This window comes from Myodes glareolus, chromosome 5, assembly GCF_982192425.1.
Source record: "Myodes glareolus chromosome 5, mMyoGla1.1, whole genome shotgun sequence".
Classification (NCBI taxonomy): Eukaryota; Metazoa; Chordata; class Mammalia; order Rodentia; family Cricetidae; genus Myodes; species Myodes glareolus.
This window is the reverse complement of record NC_142030.1, coordinates 9,976,821-9,995,370: the sequence shown is the minus strand read 5'-3', so window position 1 is coordinate 9,995,370 and position 18,550 is coordinate 9,976,821. Positions and strand designations below refer to the sequence as shown.

At 45.2% G+C, this 18,550-nt stretch overlaps 2 protein-coding genes across 5 annotated transcripts in view; both read left to right on the top strand.

Annotated features, from left to right (window-relative positions):
* Bpnt1 (3'(2'), 5'-bisphosphate nucleotidase 1) overlaps positions 1-7,366 on the top strand; it is a 28,241-nt gene extending 20,875 nt beyond the window's left edge. For all 3 annotated transcript variants that reach the window (XM_087906047.1, XM_048439499.3, XM_048439502.3), the window contains 3 exons: positions 2,915-3,112; positions 3,870-3,975; positions 6,144-7,366. In XM_087906047.1, the coding sequence (XP_087762173.1) occupies positions 2,915-3,112; positions 3,870-3,975; positions 6,144-6,292 (453 nt within the window). In that variant the 3' untranslated portion in view covers positions 6,293-7,366. The remainder of the gene's footprint in view (positions 1-2,914; positions 3,113-3,869; positions 3,976-6,143) is intronic.
* A 6,666-nt stretch (positions 7,367-14,032) lies between these two features.
* Positions 14,033-18,550, top strand: part of Eprs1 (glutamyl-prolyl-tRNA synthetase 1) — a 66,823-nt gene continuing 62,305 nt past the window's right edge. For both annotated transcript variants that reach the window (XM_048439497.3, XM_085687579.2), the window contains exons 1-2: positions 14,033-14,218; positions 18,258-18,342. In XM_048439497.3, coding sequence (XP_048295454.1) covers positions 14,173-14,218; positions 18,258-18,342 — 131 coding nt within the window. In that variant the 5' untranslated portion in view covers positions 14,033-14,172. The remainder of the gene's footprint in view (positions 14,219-18,257; positions 18,343-18,550) is intronic.

Here is an 18,550-nt window from a genome sequence, read left to right as displayed (position 1 = left end):
TCCCAGATTCTCAAGCTGGGGCGAGAGTGTTGCAAGTTCTGAGGAGACCTAAGTAACAGAATGAACTCAGGATCAGCCAACAAAGTGTGACTGTCATAAAATAAAAAGTAAGGGGGCTGGGATGTAGGTCAGTCAGTGGTAGAGTTACTGCCTGGCAAGAGCAAGGCCCTGGGTTCAGTCCACGCACACGCAGACACACACACACACACACACACACACACACACACACACACACACACACGGAAAAGGAGAAAACTGAAGCACTGTACGTGTCAGTGTCACCCATGGGGTAAACAGCAGAGCTGGGATTCAAAGTGAGTTCCAAGCCCTATTTTTATTCTCTTTTGCTGTCTTAGCAAGGTAAAAAAACTGAACAACTGAAAGTTTATTTTTGATTCTAGTAAGTACTGACTGGTGAAAACGCCATGAAACTCCATCTGTCTTTATGTTGGAGCTATCTTCTTAACCAGAATTAACAGTGACCCCACATCTGGAAGGATAAGCGCTAACCTTCCTGTGGAGTCCTTGCAAGAAAGAATAGGACACCTGAGATCAGGGGCCCGGGGAGAGCAGGACAGCAGGTCCTCAGGCCTGTCCTCTTGTCTTCACAGTCATTCAGAAAGGGAGTATGAACTCTCTTTATTTTTTTGTTTGTTTGCTTATTGAGACAGGGTTTCTCTACATACCCCTGGCTGTCCTGGAACTTACTCTGCACCAAGTCATTCTCAAATTCATAGATCTGCCTACTTCAAGTGCTGAGTTTAAAGGTGTGCACCACCACCACCCGGCTGATTCTTTCTTTTTCAAATAGGCTCTCATTGTGTTTCCTATACTGGCCTTGAACTCACTAGTAACCCAGGTTTGTCTTGAACAAACAATTCTCCTGCTTCCTCTTTCTAAATGTTGAATTACAGGCAAAAGCCTCTGAGCGCCTAGAGCTGCCATGAGAGTTCTGCGATGTAATCAGGAGGGAAGAGAGGAAGCACGCTGACATTCCAAGCAGCTAGTACTTGGTTTGGGTTCCTCTGTTGCTCCATGACAGGAGGCAAAACCAGTCAACAGTCAGCCTCCTCAGGGAATGCCTCCCCTGTGAAGAGCCGTCACAATCCTTCCCAAAGCAGTCTGTCTCCCAGGACCAGAAAGAGCAGGTGTGCAAAGGCCTGGCGTTTCCGTTGGGTCTGGAGCTGCTTGAAGAGCAGCTTGAGCTCCGGTGCTCCCCATAGTCGTAGGCAGAGCGACACCTAGCCGCACTGCAGCTCCTTGCCCCTGTCCACAGTGTTTCCTTCTACAAGTGCTGATCCCGCACAGGCTTCTTGACGACCACCCCCCTATCCCAGACTCTGCTTCCAAGGTCACACAGCCTACAGCATAAGCCGATTTCATCCTGGAAGCACCAGTACACTTCTCTAGGACAAAGAAGCCATGACTTGGAAAACATTGGACAAGTCAGCTCAGGTTACCCAGCATCCACTTTGATGGACACAGTGGCACTAACCTGTAGTCCCGCCTGCTTTCAAGGTTAAGGCAGCAGCAGCATTTCACGGTCATTCACAGCAATGCAGTGAGACCCCCAAGTCAAAGACAATAATGCAAAGCAAAATCAGAACAAGTTTCCCAGGCTTGGCAGTTAGAGCGCTTGCTGCTCTTGCAGAGAACCCAGGTTGGGTTATCAACACCCACATGGCACTCATGGCATCTGAAACTCTAGTTTGAGGCGCACATAATACACATACATACATGTAAATAAGTCTTTTCACGAGGCAGTGGTGGCACATGCTTTTAATCCCAGCACTCAGGAGGCAGAGGCTGGTGGATCTGTGTGAGTTCCAAGACAGCCTGACTTAATGAGTTCCGGGCAGCTGAGGCTATACAGAGAAACCTTGTCTCAAATGAATGAATGAATGAATGAACATCTTTTCAAGGCCAAACTGGTCTAAACAATTCCAGGTCAGCCATGGCTACATAGTGAGACCATGTCTCCAAAAATAAAATGAAACACGAGGAGCTCTGAATGCAGGTGAGCTGGCTTTTGAGAGGAACTTCCTGGACTCCTTGGTCAGTTTATCAACTGATTCTACACCTCATTGTTAAGGATAATAACATGGCATTGCCCTAAGTATTGGGCAGGCTGATGCACACGCACAGACCTTGGTGTGGTCCTGACACACCCTTGTTGAATGAATTGCATGCCTCTTCTCACTGTACACCTTCCTGGCTGATAGGAAACTGTTGAGTTTGGACTTCTTGTGTTAGCATCAATTTTCCTTTTTCTAAGCTATGTTTATCTACATGAGCTGTGTATTTAGCAATGTGGTTGAAACATCTCTGAACTCCACAAAGGAAGATACAGATCCTGAGATTGTGCTGTCCTTTTGTTCTACTGAGGCATTTATCATTAAATCTCAGCCCAGTCTCCACTGTCCACAGTCTTCTGCAGTGGCAGCTTGTTTGGTTGCTCTGTCTCGATGGCAGCAAAATGCATCCTCACTGTTGTCCCTATTGTCCCTTGAATAATGAAACTATATATGATCATTACATTAGCACTCTAATAATGGTTAGTACACAGTTACACTTCCTGGAACTTCAATATCATTGAAAAATGGGTATTTTCAGTTAAACAGATTGGTGGGTGATTCCAAAAGAGTAGGAAGGTCACCTTCCCCAGGACAAAAGTATCCCCCTTCTTTGAAACTGTTGATCAAAGCAGCAATGAGGATAATCAAATTGTTATCAGGATAAATTCTTTGCCTATTTACTGTTCTTATATTTTATAGCATTGTGTGTTTTTACGTTTGTAACTCAAAAATGAATCCATTATAACAAACTTGGTAACTTCAGCTAAGTGAGGCTGACTGTTTCCTTTGTGGCTGACATCTTTCTGCTGTGACAGTGAGCTTTGCTGTCATCCACACAGGCAGGCCCTGACGCTGTGCTGGGCAGGACCATCTGGGGAGTCCTGGGTTTAGGTGCTTTTGGGTTTCAGCTGAAAGAAGTGCCCGCCGGGAAGCATATCATCACGACCACCAGGTCCCATAACAGCAAGCTGGTCACAGACTGCATTGCGGCCATGAACCCTGACAACGTGCTGCGTGTGGGGGGAGCAGGAAACAAGGTACAGCGGACACGTCCCATTGGCTCTGAAGTATACTGTCCCTGAGCAAAACGCCTCCTCCAAAATGGTCTCTCTATTCAGTCCTGTCTTCACAGACACCAGTAAGGCAGTTAAACACAAAACGCAGCCCGGTGTGGTACTGCATACGGAGTTCCAGACTGGGGAGCTGGAGGACAGGAGGATCAGGAGTTTGGGTTATCCTTGTCTAGAAATCAAGTTTGAGGCCAGCCTGGGCTACAGGAGCCTCTGTCTCAAATAAAGCAAATAATACCAATCAATAATAGTGGTTTATAGTTGAGTAGTGTGAGGAGCAAGGATAAGGAGTAGGGAAGGATTCTGAAGTCTCTGAAAGAACTGTTAGGCTAGCCAGCGCGGCACACCTGCTGGACTAGTCTGTTGCGGTGCTACTGAACATTCTCTATTACTCAGCAATGGCCAGTTTCTTAGAAATTAAAAACAGTGCTTGTCTAGTAGTGACTATGTATTTCCTTTATAGAAAGAAAGAAAAACCATGTGAATGAAAAAACTTAATATACCTCAGACTGTGGACTGTGGCTTATTTGATTCAATTTTTAATTACCATGTATTATTATTATTCACCTGGTTTATTTCTTTATGATGCTGGTATCTTTTAATCTGCTTAGGGCTTTAATATAAATGTGACGGAAACTGATGATGTGTCTTTACTGGGCATTAGCAGTTCTCGTGGGCAGCTCTGTCTTTTCATGGTGGGGTAATTATCCCTTTCACCTTACAGGTCATCCAGCTGATCGAAGGCAAAGCCTCTGCTTATGTATTCGCAAGTCCTGGCTGTAAGAAGTGGGATACCTGTGCCCCAGAAGTTATCCTACATGCTGTGGGAGGTGAGTCCAGTTGTCCTGGAGAATTTGGGTTTTTATATTGTCCTAGGCATTATATTTCAGTAATACTCTTTTTTTTTGTACTTTTATGTGTATGGGTGTTTTGTCTGCATGGATGTCTGTGTATCACATGCATGCCTGGTGCCCTTGGAGGTTAGAAGAGGGTGTTGCATCACCTAGAACCACAGACAGTTGTAAACCTCCCACCTACATCCCCTGGCAGGGCAGCCATGAATGCTTTTAACTGCTGAGCCAACTCTCTAGCCCTCAGCTAACATCCTTCCCCGAGGTGTCTGGAATGCAGGTGCTGGAGGGAAGCCTATAGGCCATCCGTCCAATCCCATCGTTTTCAAGTCAGCAGGGATATTTTCAACAGGCTGAATTGTCCTTAGTTTATAGTCTTTAGTGAGAATGCGATGTCATCTCCATACAGTTAATCAGACTCTAATTTTGTTGTTGTTGCGGTTTGTCTCAGTGCATCCCTGGCTCACCCTGGACTCATTATGTGACCCAGGCTTAGAAACTCAGAGAACTCCATGGTTTGCCAGAGGACATGAATTCAGTTCCCAGCACCTGCATCTGGTGGTTCATGATCACCTGTAACTCCAGCTTCGATATGCCCTCTCTGACTTTCGCTGCCACACACACACACACACACACACACACACACACACACAAAGAGAGAGAGAGAGAGAGAGAGAGAAAGAGAGAGAGAGAGAGAGAAATTTTTTTTTAAAGACAATACCCTGTTTTTAAAAATTAGAAAATAGATGATCGGGGTAAAGTTATAACTCTGTGTTAGAGCACCAGGCTGATATATGTGAGGCCCTCCGTGTTAGAGCACCGGGCTGGTGTGTATGAGGCCCTAGTTTTATGTCATCTAGACACAAGCTAAAGTCATCTGAAAGGAGGGAGCCTCAACTGAGAAAATGTCTCCATAAGATAGGACTGTAGACAAGCCTATAGGGCATTTTCTTAATTGGTGATTGGTGGGGAGGGGCCTGCCCATTGGGGGTGGTGCCATCCCCAGCTGTGGTTGTGGGTGCTGTAAGAAAACAGCCCAAGCAAACCATGGGGAGCAAGCCAGTAAGCAGCACCCTCCACGGCCTCTGCATCAGCTCCTGCTTCCAGAGGTTCTTGCCTGTTTTGAGTTCCCACCTCAGCTTCCCTCAGTGAACTGATTCAGGTAAAGTAAGCCAGACAAACCCTTTCCTCCCCATGTTGCTTTTGGTCATGGTGTTTCATCATAGCCATAGTAACCCTGACTAAGATAGACAGACAGACAGACAGGAAACATTTGGGAAGTATACTGTATAGTAAGAGAAATTAATACCAAAAAATTCAGTTACATGACTAAAGAGATGGTTCAGTGGTGAAGCCATTGCTGTTCTTGCAGAGGACTCAGGTTCAGATCCCAGCATCTACACAGTGGCTCACAACTGTCTGAAACTCCAATTCCAGTGGATATGGTGCCCTTATCTGACCTTCAAGGACACTAGGTACTCATGTGGTACACAATACACATGCAGGCAAAACACTATACACATAAAATAAATATTTTTTCCTAACCCTAACTTTAATAAATAAATATTTTAAAGAAATAAATAAGAGGAAAGAAAGAGCATAGGTCTGTAGTTTAGTGCTGGAGCTGACATTTGGCTACAGGAGGCACTTGGTTCAGTCTCTAGTTCCAAAGACGGGAGGGAGGCAAGAAAGTATTGGGGTAGAACAGCCAGGATCACAAGTTCAGGGCTAGCCTAGGCTACCAATAAGTTTCAAGCCAGCCAGGGCTTTATGACGAGATCTTGTTTTAAAAAGGGAGGGGAGTCTGGTTGGGATGTAGTATATATGAGAGAAAAATTAAGAGGAAAAAAAAGGACAAGCCTTGACAACTTAGACTTTTTCTCAAAAATAAAACCAAAAATACCTGGAGATGTAGCTCAGTGGTAGAGTGCTTGCCTGGTGTGCACGAAACCGTAGGTTTAATTCCCAGGACAAATATTGTACCAAGTCATTAAAGAATAACTAGAGTGGGTTAGGACATAGTTCAGTAGTGAAACGAGCTTAGTGTGAGCCCTATGGTCAGCCCTCCCCGATCCTGTCCTCCAGAGAGGAAGCCCGGAGCATCCTGACCGCACTACCCACTAACTCTGCGTGCCGTTCTTCCGCAGGGAAGCTGACGGACATCCACGGGAACGCCCTCCAGTACGACAAGGAGGTGAAACACATGAACTCCGCAGGAGTCCTGGCCACGCTGAGGAATTACGAGTACTATGCAAGCCGGGTGCCAGAGTCTGTCAAAAACGCACTCACTCCCTAAAGGGTTGTTTCACGCGCCCGCCCACCCCGAGGACTTGGTTCTCACAGCCTCTTAGAACTGATTGAACAATCAAGAGTTCAGCTGCACTCATCAGTGACCAGTGATTTAGTGATCAATAGTTAGGGATAGAAGACGGGATTAAAGAATGTCACCTATGTAGTCAAATACTCTCATGCCTTAGGCATATAATACATTTTATTTTTCATTTCTCCTCTCGAAAAACAATTAGCCAGGTATGGTGGCACATGTGGTAGTTATTGCTATTCCAGCGGTTGAGCCCAGGGCCTCAAGACCAGCCTCCACTACAGAGCAAAACACTGCCTAAAAACGGAGAAGAAAAACAAAAGGAATTTAGTTTTATTAACTAGCTAACCACACCAATTGTTTTGACATCTAGATAATTTTTAATTTCAGTATCTTAAGTGGTCTTGGTATTTTTGTTTGTTTTGGTTTTTTGTTTTTGTTATTGTGTCCTTTTTTTGTTATTGTTTGCTTGGTTTTGTTTTTCTTTTTGGTTTTTGAGACAGGATTTCTCTGTGTCCTGGCTGTCCTGAAAATCACTCTTGTAGACCAGGCTGGCCTCGAACTCAGAGACCACCCCAGCTCTACTTCCCGAGTGTTGAAATTAAAGGCATGCGCCACCACTCCTGGCTCAAGTGTTACTGTTTTTAAGTGGGGAAATGAAAAAGGATTAGTTCCAAATGACTTTCTAGGTCATTTGTACAATCAACATTCCTGCTGATAAACTGGATTTCTCCAGGGCATAGAATTTTTTTTTTCTTCCTGAAACAGGGTTCTCTGTGTAGTCCTGGCTGTCCTGGAACTCTCTGTGTAGACCAGGCTGCCTCCATGGAGATCTGCCTGCCTCTGATTCTGAGAGCTGGGATCAAAGGTGTGTGCACTACCACCCCCTAGCCAGGGCCTAGAATCGTAAATTGTGCCAGAATTTCAGTTTTGTTTTTCACAGTAATTTTTAAAATTTCTGACTCCAACTGAGAATGCATATAATGATGTTATTTACGTTGATAAGATTTATGGGGAAAGTTTCTTTAAAATAAATTATTTACTCCTAGATCTTCATATGGCATATAGTTTTCTTTTCAAAAATATTTGAAACTTATAAATACTATGGGGATTAGCTTATTCTCTTGTTATCATGAAAAGGCATAATTGGAAGGTTGGACAATACCCTTATTCCTTCTACTGGGAGACTGTAACCTGCATTAGCTTGACTGGCACCTTGGCTAGGCTGAGAAGCCCTTCTAGGTCAGGAAATGGGGTTTCCAGAGAGGATGAACTAGACTGGAAGAGCGCGGGTGGCACCATCTCCTACAGGTTCTACTTCCGCTGCCTGGCTGCCCTGAGGTGAGCTGCTCTGTCTGCCCTGCCTTCCTGGCAGCCCCAACCCCAATCCCCTTGGAATCTTTCCTTCAGGCACTTGTTAGAGCAAAACAGAAGTCATCTTTAAATGTAAAGTTTGTGTTCGTGTTTGGAAGTTCCATTCAGGCAAAGGCTGTGTTTTGATCATGATCCCCACTGCCTCCCACAAACAAACACTTTTCCCATGGCTCCTCCCAGATCCACCCCACCTCTCACCACTTCCTAACCTCTTGCCCCCCACCCCTTTTTAATAATCTACCAAGTCCAGCTTGTGCAACCCATGTACTCGGTGGCATGCGGCCATCCACTGGAGGCGTGGTCAGCCTGCTAGAGGCTACACCTTTGAAGAAAACTAGCTCTTACTCCCCCAGAAGCTATTGGCTGTCAGTAGCTCTTCAGATAGTGGTGGGTGCCCATGAGCCGCCACCCCACCATGCTGGAATGTAACTGGTTTGATCTTGTGCTGTTCTTAAAGAGGCCACCACAGTGCTGGGAGCTCCTGAGTACAGTGGTTCTCTGGTCCTGATTCCTCTGGCCTCCAGCTCTTACAGTCTTTAACAGAAAAGTCTGAACACAGTCCTATTCTGACATCATACATAGATTTTCACTTTTCTTTTCAAGTTCTGAAGATTGAACCCAGGGCCTTGTACATAGCAGGCCAATGCTCTACCAGCTAAGCTGTATCCCCACTGAAAAGTTTCTACACCCCACTAAGCCTCTCTACCAATGCAGCAATCCAAATCAAACCAAATTAGAGAAAGCCCAGGTTTGATGGATATAATGCTCCCAGACGATTTTCTAGAGTCCCCTCCCCCGCAAAGCACACAGAAAAGAGATGGGGGAAATCACTTGTCTCTGGGAGGGCAGTTTAAAAACCCTGTGGGAGTGGTCTTGAGCACCTCTGGAGGAGGAGTTGTCATTTGGTGGGCTTTCTGAGATGCAGCAGGGTTTGGAGAGAGAAATCAGGGAAAGGGATTGGGGTGAAGCTTCCACCAGAACACTCCAGACAGGGTATATGGGTGCCAGGGACTGGGGCGGAGCTTCCACCAGAAGACTCCAGACTGGGTATATGGGTGCCAGGGACTGGGGCGGAATTGCTACCAGATCACCCACTCCTGCCTTTTTACTGTTTGAGTCTCTGCCCATTCCTTTAATTAAATTTCTTGTTTTGGATGAAGCAAGTAGAACACACGCTTTGTTTGGGAGTCACTGTTGCACTCTGTTTTCTTGCTGGAGTGGAATTCTCTGAACAGTGAAATAAATTGACCTTTACTTAAATCCGGGGGTCACAGAGATGGCTCAGTGATGAAGTATACTTGTTGCTCTTACAAACTGCTGGAGTTCAGTTTCCAGCATACATCAAGTGATTCTCAACCACCCATGACTCCAGTTCTGGAGATCAGACACCTAGGACTCCAGCTCCAGGAGATGAGACACCTAGGACTCCAGCTCTGGAAGATCAGACGCCCAGGACTCCAGCTCCGGAGATCAGACACCTAGGACTCCAGCTCCAGAGATCAGACACCCAGGACACCAGCTCTGGAGATCAGATGCCCAGGACTCCAGCTCCGGAGATCAGACACCTAAAACTCCATCTCTGAAGATCAGATGCCCAGGATTCCAGCTCCGGAGATTGGACACCCTTTTACACCCTCCTCTGCTACTGTGTGTGAGGAGTGTACATACACATGCACAGAAATAAAAATAAATTTAGAAGTTTTAAATTTTAAATTGTGTATGTGTGTTTGTACGTATGCGTACAATACCCTTGGAGACCTGAAGAGTGTGTTGGAGCCCCTGGTGCTGGAGTTTCAGGCAGTTGTGAGCTGCCTGAAGTAACCTCTAAGAGCAATGCTCTTTCTTAAATTTTAAAAATTTTATGTGTAGTGGTAGTGTAGGTGCTTTCATTGGTCAAATAAAGAAACTGCCTTGACTTTTTGATAGGGCAGAATTTAGATAGGTGGAGTAGACTGAACAGAATGCTGGGAGACAGAAAGCAGAGTCAGGCAGACACCATGGTTTTCCTCTCCGAGACGGACACTGGTTAGACTCATGCCGGTAAGCCACAGTCACGTGGCAATACACATTAATGGAGATGGGTTAAACTAATATGTGAGAGTTAGCCAATAAGAGGCTAGATATAATGGGGCAGGCAGTGTTTAAATGAATACAGTTTCCGTGTAATTATTTCAGGTAAAGCTAGCCGGGCAGCCGGGCAGCTGGGAGCCGGGCGGGATGAAAAGTGATCCGCCTCTCCTTTTACAACAGTGGTGGTGTTTTGCTTGTGTGTACATCTGTGCACATGCATGTGCACCTCGTGCTTGCGGAGGCCAGAAGAGGGTGTTAGATTCCCCCATATGCTGACTAGTTTTATGTCGATTTTATAGAAGCTAAAATCATTTTTGGAAGAGGGACCCTCAATTGAGAAAATGCCACCACCAGACTGGCCTGTGGGCAAGCCTGTGGTGCATTTTCTTGATTGATGATTGATGTGGGAGGGCGCAGCTCACTGTAGGCAGTGCTGCCCCTGAGCTTGTGGTCCTGGGTGCGATAAGGAAAGAGATTGAGCACACCATGCAGTGAGCCACTAAGCAACTCCCCTCCATGGCCTCTGCATCAGCTCCTGCCTCCAGGTTTCTGTTTGAGTTTCTGTCCTGACTTTCCCTCTGTGATGGTCTGTTACCTGAAAGGGTAAAAGACACTAAACCTCCCCATACTACCAACCGAGTTGTTTTTGGTTATGGTGTTTTATCATAGTGATAAAAGTCATCACTAAGACACCCTGGAACTAGAGTTACAGATGGTTGTGAGCGGCCATGTACGTAGTTTCTGGGAATCAAACTGGAATCCTCAGTGAGAGCAGCCACTGTTCTTAACTGCTGAGCCATTTCTCCAGCCCCACCCTCTAAGTAAAACTTCAAACTACAATCTGTGGCTGTAGTTGAGTGGTAGTTTCCCTAGCTTGCATCAGACCCTGGGGTCCGGGGAAGGGGGACACCTCACTGCTGGGAGAGTCTCTGCAGTGAAAACATGACTCAACCAAAAGAGATACTAGGTGGGGAGTGAAGGGGTCCTCCATCTTCCTTCCTGCATTTACTTAGACACTTGTACCCCATTCTTGTTTAAGTCGCTGCAGCAGCAGCCTGACTGCTCTCTGCCTGGCTGCAAGTCGACTGTGACCACCCATCACAACACCTCAGGTACTTTTTAAAAAACTCAAGTCTGGGGTCTAGAGAGATGGCTCAGTGGTGAAGAGCACCGGCTGCTCTTCCAGAGGTCCAGGGTTTGTTTGTTTTAGTTTTGTTTTTTTCAAGATGGCTTCTCTGAGTAGCCCTAGCTGTCCTGGCGCTCGCTCTGTAGAGCAGGCTGGCCTTGAAGTCACAGATCCACCTGCCACTGCCTCCCAAGTGCCGGGATTAAAGGTGTGCTTCCGAGGTTTCATTTCCAGCTCCACTTGGCAGTTCATATGTGTACTCCTGTAACTCCAGTTCCCGGGGGTCTGACACCTTTGTACCAATGCACATAAAATAAGTAAATTTAAAAAAATGTAAAAAAAAAAAAAAAGCCAAGCCTCCCGTATTCAGAATAAACTTGAGGTTCCTTATCATGGTATGTGACACTCTTAATGTCCTGGCATCTACCTTGTCCAGCATCAGCTCTGATTATACATCATATCCATGCTCAACCATTTCATGTAGCCCCAGAAGACTATGTGTCCTCAAACAAATATTAATGCAGCCTTCACTGTAGGTTAATCACGTCATACAGATCCTGTCCATTCAACAGCGGCCATGGCAGTGGCCAGAAGTCTGTTTCTTTGTAAGTTATTTCTTACTGTGTTAAGTTCTGAAGAAGTATTGATTTGGAAGGTGCTAGAAAGCAAGTGAGGTGGGAAGGGTGGAAGGGAGTTTTCTCTAGAATCTAGATGAAAGTAGTATATCTTCCCTGGGAAAGTGATAAGGTTAAGAGCAAGAGAAGGAATTGAGCCATGCTGCAAGCTAAGGTTTCATGTGGGAATAGCAGGCACATCTCTAAGAGAAAGAAAACAAAACAAACCACTACGGCTATAGTAAAATGAGTAAGAGGAAGTATTATAAACTGAGGCTGGGGTAGGCTAAGTACTCCTTTATATTCTAAAACTAACAAAATGAAGCTGAGCATGGTCTGTAGTCACAGCACTCGGAGGCTGAGTCAGCAGCAATGCAGGGTCCAGGTGAGCCTGGACTACAGGGGGAGAGCCTTAAGTGAGATTGTGTGTTATGCAATCCTGTCATCCCAGTACTTTGGAGGGTGAGAACATGAATGGTAGAAAAGTAAGTGATGAATTAACATCAGGTTATTTCAAGGTTCTTTTTGTAAGTATTAAATCAAGGAGAACCTCAGGACCAGACTAACCAAACTGGTCTGTTAGGGAAATTTCGCAGATAGCTAATTCTGATCTCTTAGTCAGATAAACTGCTTCCTTTAGCACGTGATGGGAAACTTCAGAAGAAATGATCCCTTTTGATTTTGAACCAGATCTACTGGGGTCAAGTGCTGGAACTCAGTCCAAAATAATGGACTCCTGTAATTTTATTTACTAAGTCCCTGTCTTTGGTCCAATTTTCCCAAGATAATTATAGAAGAGTTTGACTCCGGAGCAGGGGAGAGAGTCAAAGGCAGAAATAAAACCAGAAGGGACCAAATGGCATTAAATGTACTCACTGGCTCATGCTCTCCTTCATTCCATTGTAGTAATAGATACCTTGCCGACTCTGCAGAGCGGTTGTCTATAAATGTAGCCATCTTTGGTAGTGGTCCAGAGGCAGGGACCTAAAGAAATAACTGCCCCATAGTTGCATGAAAAGCTTAAGTCTCCCTAATGAAAATACAGACATACTGCCGAGGTTACTGGAAAGTAAGGGTAGATATGTACTGGTTTCTGAAATCCTCTAGAACTTCAGTCTTGGGAAAATGCCCTGGGTAAACACATCCATCACAGAGAATTTGAATTAGAAAATTCTTAAAAATGTTTACATAGTACACTCCATAACAAGACAAATTAGGGCAGCAGTATGGTTTTGATTTTGCAGCTGAGAATCTAGTCAGGGTTCTATCCTTGAGATACTAGACAGAACTCCAAGCCCACAAGTATTTCTTGGAACCCTTTGTAAGTGTTTTAACCATTACTGTAGTTATTTTTGTTGGTTTGTTCATCTGAGGCAGAATTAATATCTAATCTATCTATTGTAAGGGTTGATCTGAAATGTTCTGTATAGGACAGACTGGTTTGAAACTTTTTTTCTTAAACACACTTCTTTCCTTAAATACTGTTTATTGAGTAGCTCAAATGACCTTGAACTGAACTTCTGGCAATCCTCTTGCCTCAGACACCCAAGTGCTAGGATTACAGGTTACTACTACTGGTTTACAGACAACTCTTCAGTATGTTTGTTCATTTGCTTGCTTTCATGTATGTTAATGCTAATTGCTCTGACATTGAGATATCCCTCGCACCAAATCCTTTTTCTTTTTTTCTTTTTTTTAACGAGGCAGGGTTTCTCTATAGTTTTGGAACCTGTCTTGGAACTAGCGCTTGTAGATCAGGCTGGCCTCGAACTCACAGGGATTCGCCTGCCTCTGCCTCCCGAGTGCTGGGATTAAAGATGTGCGCCACCATCACTCGGTTTATTTTAACATTCTTATTGGAAGATACTGATGTTAACTAGGGGAATTCTTGATTCTCAGGGAAGACAAGAACGACGAGGGGCTCCTTTTTCTCCCTTATTCCCATAATTTTCTTTCTACCCTGCCTCTTAGGTGCTGGGATTAGCTTTGCACCACACGCCCTGCTTCCAAATCCACAAAATATTTTCTTTTGGAGAAAGAAGAAGAAACCGAAGCTCCTCTATCCTCCCTGTAACTTGTCGACTTTGTGCGTGTTCTTCCAGGGCTTTTGCTTCTGAGTACAGAGTCCATCAGTAACAGTCTGGGAGACGTGACACCGTCCCAGGACAAATTCGTCTCTTTCCCCGGCTTCCCTCGCTTGACGAAGTTGTCGTAAAGTCCGCCTCCCTTTCATCAGCAGCGTGGCACCTCACGTGGGTCCCGACCCGCTGCCAAAGGGCGACGGAAGACCCCTGGAGTCTGCGGTTGAAAGTGGAGCCGGCGCACAGCGATGACGACCAGCAGCGCCTGCCATGAAGGCTGCGCTCGCGGTCTGGCGTCTAAACCAAGGTTTAAGCGGAGTGGGGCGCGCTGTGATGACGCACAGAGTAGCGTGCCCGGACCCTGCAGTCGTGGCGGGGGAGTGGGGCGGAGCGTAACCTCCCCCCGGCGGACGCATGTTTATGACGTGACGCGCCGTACGCGATGACACTAGAGGTTGCGGCCTGGGGGCGGGGCGAAGGCTGCGGTGGCTTCGGGCGCCGGCCCACGTTGCAGATCTTTTGCTTCCAGTCCAACCCGGTGTTTCTTGTGCCGGCAAGGCAGCCTGACGAGTAAAACCGCAGCCCCTGGAGATGGCGGCGCTGTGCCTCACGGTGAACGCAGGAGACCCTCCGCTGGGTAAGGGCCGCGCCGCCGACGTGCGCGGGTTGCATCAGCCGTCGGGTGCGGGCGGGTGCGGGCAGGTGCGGCGGCGGCGGCGGCGGCGGCGGTCACGCTGAGGGAGACTCACGCCCCGGGACCGGCCTCTGTCCACGCAAGGCGTCGTCTCCCAAGTCCCGCCGCCGTCCGGGGAGAGAGCGCTGGCGGGGAGGCGCGAGGCTCCCGTCGGCTTTCGAAGTGGAACTAAAATCCCGACTGCCTGCCCGTCACGTCCTTTTAAACAGAACCTCCCATCCCTTCCCCGCCTCTCAGAGGAGATCTGGATTCACTTGCCCCACTTTCCCGCACGTTCTCGGGCTGAAGGGGACAGGGTAGACTTTGCTGTCAGCACTTGCTGCTGGTTGCAGGCAGCAGCTGCGAAAAGTCGCAGGAACGCGCGGACCGATGCTGTCGGCCGGCTTACTACTCACCCCGCGGTCGGAGTAAAGGACCGAGCAAACGTCATCTTACGTTCCATTCGGAATTAATTTTTCAAAGTGGCCAACGCTATTGCTCTGTAGTTTAGGGTTTCTGTCTTTTTGTTTCTTTGGGAAATTGCACAAAATCATCTAACCATGATCTGTGCGGTGTAGACTCGTAAGTGCTTCCTAATGTTAGAAGCCCAGCCCTTCAAATACCATTGACCATATGGAGGCTGATGAAATTTCTTACATGCTCAACTTTGACAGCAGTCTGAGCCTCTCGGGATGAAAAGACATTCATGTATTAATGTGCAGGGAGCTTTGTATTTAGGCCAGCACTCTGCTTGTAACTCTACTGAGTTACATTCCCCAGCCCTAAAAATAGAATGTAGTAATCACTTGAGATGTTTTTAAATAGTAGTATTTTAGCATATTAATTCCGTTGCCTTTACACTAACCTGACAGAAATCCATGAGCTCTGGAAGTGGATTTGATTCTTGGTTTGTCGCACTTCACAGTGTTGGCCTTTTCGTTCGTTAATCCTGGAGACCTGCGTTCAATCCTGGCTGCTGGTTACAGTGAAACTTCACAGGTTCCTTGTTTTGTTTTATCCTAAGGAAGGAGGAACCTATTCAGTGCTGGTTGCCAGAATCAAATGAGACTACAGGAGAGTTCTTTCACATTTTAGATGTTTAAGTCATAGCTAAGCTATAGTGTTTGTTTTGGTTTGTGGGGTTTTTTTTTTAAAGTGCCTTGAAAATCACTGGGAACCCCTAGGTCTGTGTCTTTAGAACTCCGACCACATTCCACATTCTGGTGGTATTCTGAAAGAGTTTTAAATTTTGTTTTCATTTTAAACTCTAGGCCAATTAGAGGACATAGATTATTTTCTGCTTACATCTTTTTCTCTTCATTTAAAAATTTTATGACTTATTCAATCAGATTTATCTCTAAATGATAAAATTAGATTAAATATGTAGGAAAAACATTGCATTATAAATATTTTTAGAACGGATTTATTTACTTTTATTTGTATGTGCATTGGTGTTTGCCTGCATGTATGTCTGTGTGAGGGTAGTGGGTCCCCTGGAACTGGAGTTACAGCTGTGAGCTACCATATGGGTGCTGGGAATTGAACCTCTTCTGGAAGAGCAGCCAGTCTTTTAACTACTAAACCATCTCTCCAGCCCCAACTTCTTTGAGTTTTATGTCTTTGACATGTAATTTTTGTGTGTGTTAAAGTACATTCAAGCTTAAAGATGCATGCATAGAACAGAACTATCCTTCCATCCTACTTAAGAACAGACAACATATTTGATGCTTCTACGCCCAGAATACTTCATCTTCATCTACACACACTTGATCTCTCTACCTAACTTCATACAGGAATGGATAGAATTCTGCTGCCTAATGCACCAACTCCATTATTGTGAAGCTAATTGTTCCAACAGAACCCAACAACTAAAGATGACCGTACTTTGTTACTCTCTTAATGTCCTGTTTGCCCGGTTTCTTTCAACGTGGAATGACTTATTAGCTTTTCCTTGGTTTTAATAGCTTTGACTTCTGAAGATGACAAACCTCTTACTTAAGTTTCCCTTAATTGGGTTGTCAGATGCTTCCATCCCGGGCAAGGGTGGCGTCACTATTCCTGTTCTGCATTGCAGCTCATCAGTTGGTGTGTGAATTTAATTTTCCCATTCTAGTCTTGATCACCTAAAACACTGCCTGCCAGTTTTCCCCAAGCAGAGCTTTCCCTTTCAACCAAAGGCATTTTAATGGAGGGAGCTGGGAGCCATGCACACATTTCCCTTTGCACACACTTCCGTTGGTCTTCCTGCCTGACTTGGTTATTAAGATGTGCCTTCAGGGGTGACCTTCCGGCTTGGTGCTTTCTTTTATATGTGTCAGCACTTTTCTCATGTTAAATTCATGACAAAATGTATGTGAAGTATTTAATTTTGTATTTATAATTAGTCAATTTAGCACTTGCGTATATCTAAGTTCACCAATATTAGTTGTATGTTTTAGTATACGATGGTATATGTGTACAGACATGTGGTATATAAACCTCCGTAATGTCAAATATTTCCATTATAGAAAATTCTCTCTCTCCGTGGCATCTAGTGCCACTGACCTGATTTTTGTTATTTTGATTTTGCTTTTAGGATTTCGTATCATTGACTCATACCATATATATCTTTTTATAGACAGGATAGTGCTTTTGTGACTAATGGTGTTGCCTGTAACAGTAGTTCATTCTTTTTATATGCTAGACAGGGTTCCATTATGGATGTGCTAAAAATGTATCTTATTTACTTGGATTACCCTGGAAGTTTGTTACCTTTTGAGAAATCCCTTGCTGTCTTAGTCTGCTTTGTGCAACTATAAGAGAGTACCACAGAAAGGGTAACTGTAATGGGCAGAAATTTACTGGCTCACGACTCTGGATGATGGACAGTCCAAGAGCAATGGGTCACTTTTAAGTGGTCTTGCTGTCATTGATCCTTGAGGAAAGGGGAGAGTGCTTGAGATGGCACAAACCTGCTTCAGTGTCTTAGTCTTTTCCTAGAGGGCTCTACTCCCTTATAATCCTTTTCTGGTTATTGGACCTATGGCCTCACGCATGCTCAGCAAGCCTTGTGCTGCTACTGAGCTGTGTCTCCAGTCTTGTTCTTTAGCTTTCATAAATGATATTCTTGTATTATGCCAGGCTAGTCTTGAACTCCTGATGTTCCTGCCTCAGCCTCCAGAGTGCTGGGAATACAGGCATCATGCTTGACTCTATAGATCCCATTTCTTAATACTGTGACCAGGGCAACCTAATTTCAACCTAAGTTTTAACAGGGCATTGACATGGAAACCACAGTCAATAACTAATAACTAAACATAACTACAGAGTGAGACAGACAAACCAGCACACTTTCTTTCTATTATAATAAGACCCACACAGTTGTTGTGCTTTCCTTGTTAGGGCCCTGAACATAGTATTTACATAGAAACGAGTATCTGTACTAGCTGTCCATCTTAATAACCAAATAAAGGGTAGAGGACTGATGGGTTCACTCAGTGTGTTAGGTGCTGAAAGACAGCTTTACAAGGTGTTATAGAATTTGAGATCTGAACCATCTGAAGGACGTTCAAATGCTGACTCCTTTGTGTTTAGCCAAGGGCACTGGGCTAGCCGATTATCCTCCACCAGCCTCAGCTTCCTTCCTGTAAATGGGTATCACCTCTTGAGATTGGTAAAGAGATTAAAAGTTGTGTGACTGTCAAGCATTCAGCATAATATGTAGCATACAGTATTCAAATACAGAAGCCACTGTTCTTTCTTCCCCTCTTCTAGGGGAGGAAAGGAATGATTTTAGTGTCACTAGCTGGAAGCCTGGTACAGTTACAGGCGACTGAACAACAGATTCTGATTTGATAGTTTTCTAAGACCCCAAGGTTAGATTTTACTGTGTGTTGGGTAGCGGTGTCACACCCTATAGGACTGAATGTTGTGTTGTTGATTTATCCTTATTGCTCTGTGACTCAGGTTATAAATACTACCTTGTTTTTGAAGAGAAATAAATCTTTCATGTTGTCATTTTTAGAAGCTCTACTGGCAGTGGAACATGTGAAAGGTGATGTCAGCATTTCTGTGGAAGAAGGGAAAGAGAATCTTCTTCGTGTTTCTGAGTAAGTGCTTATTTATGTGTCCCTTCGGTTCTGAACAGCGTTTAAACGTGTGCAGCTCAGCTGAACTTTCTCAGCTTATTTTACTTGCTGGTTAGGTGGATTGTTCCTAGAAAGATGTTTCAGTGTGTGTGTGTGTGTGTGTGTGTGTGCATGTGCATGCGTGTGCTCCTCTAAGTGCATGCCTGTTAGGCTAAAAGTCCTTCTTGCT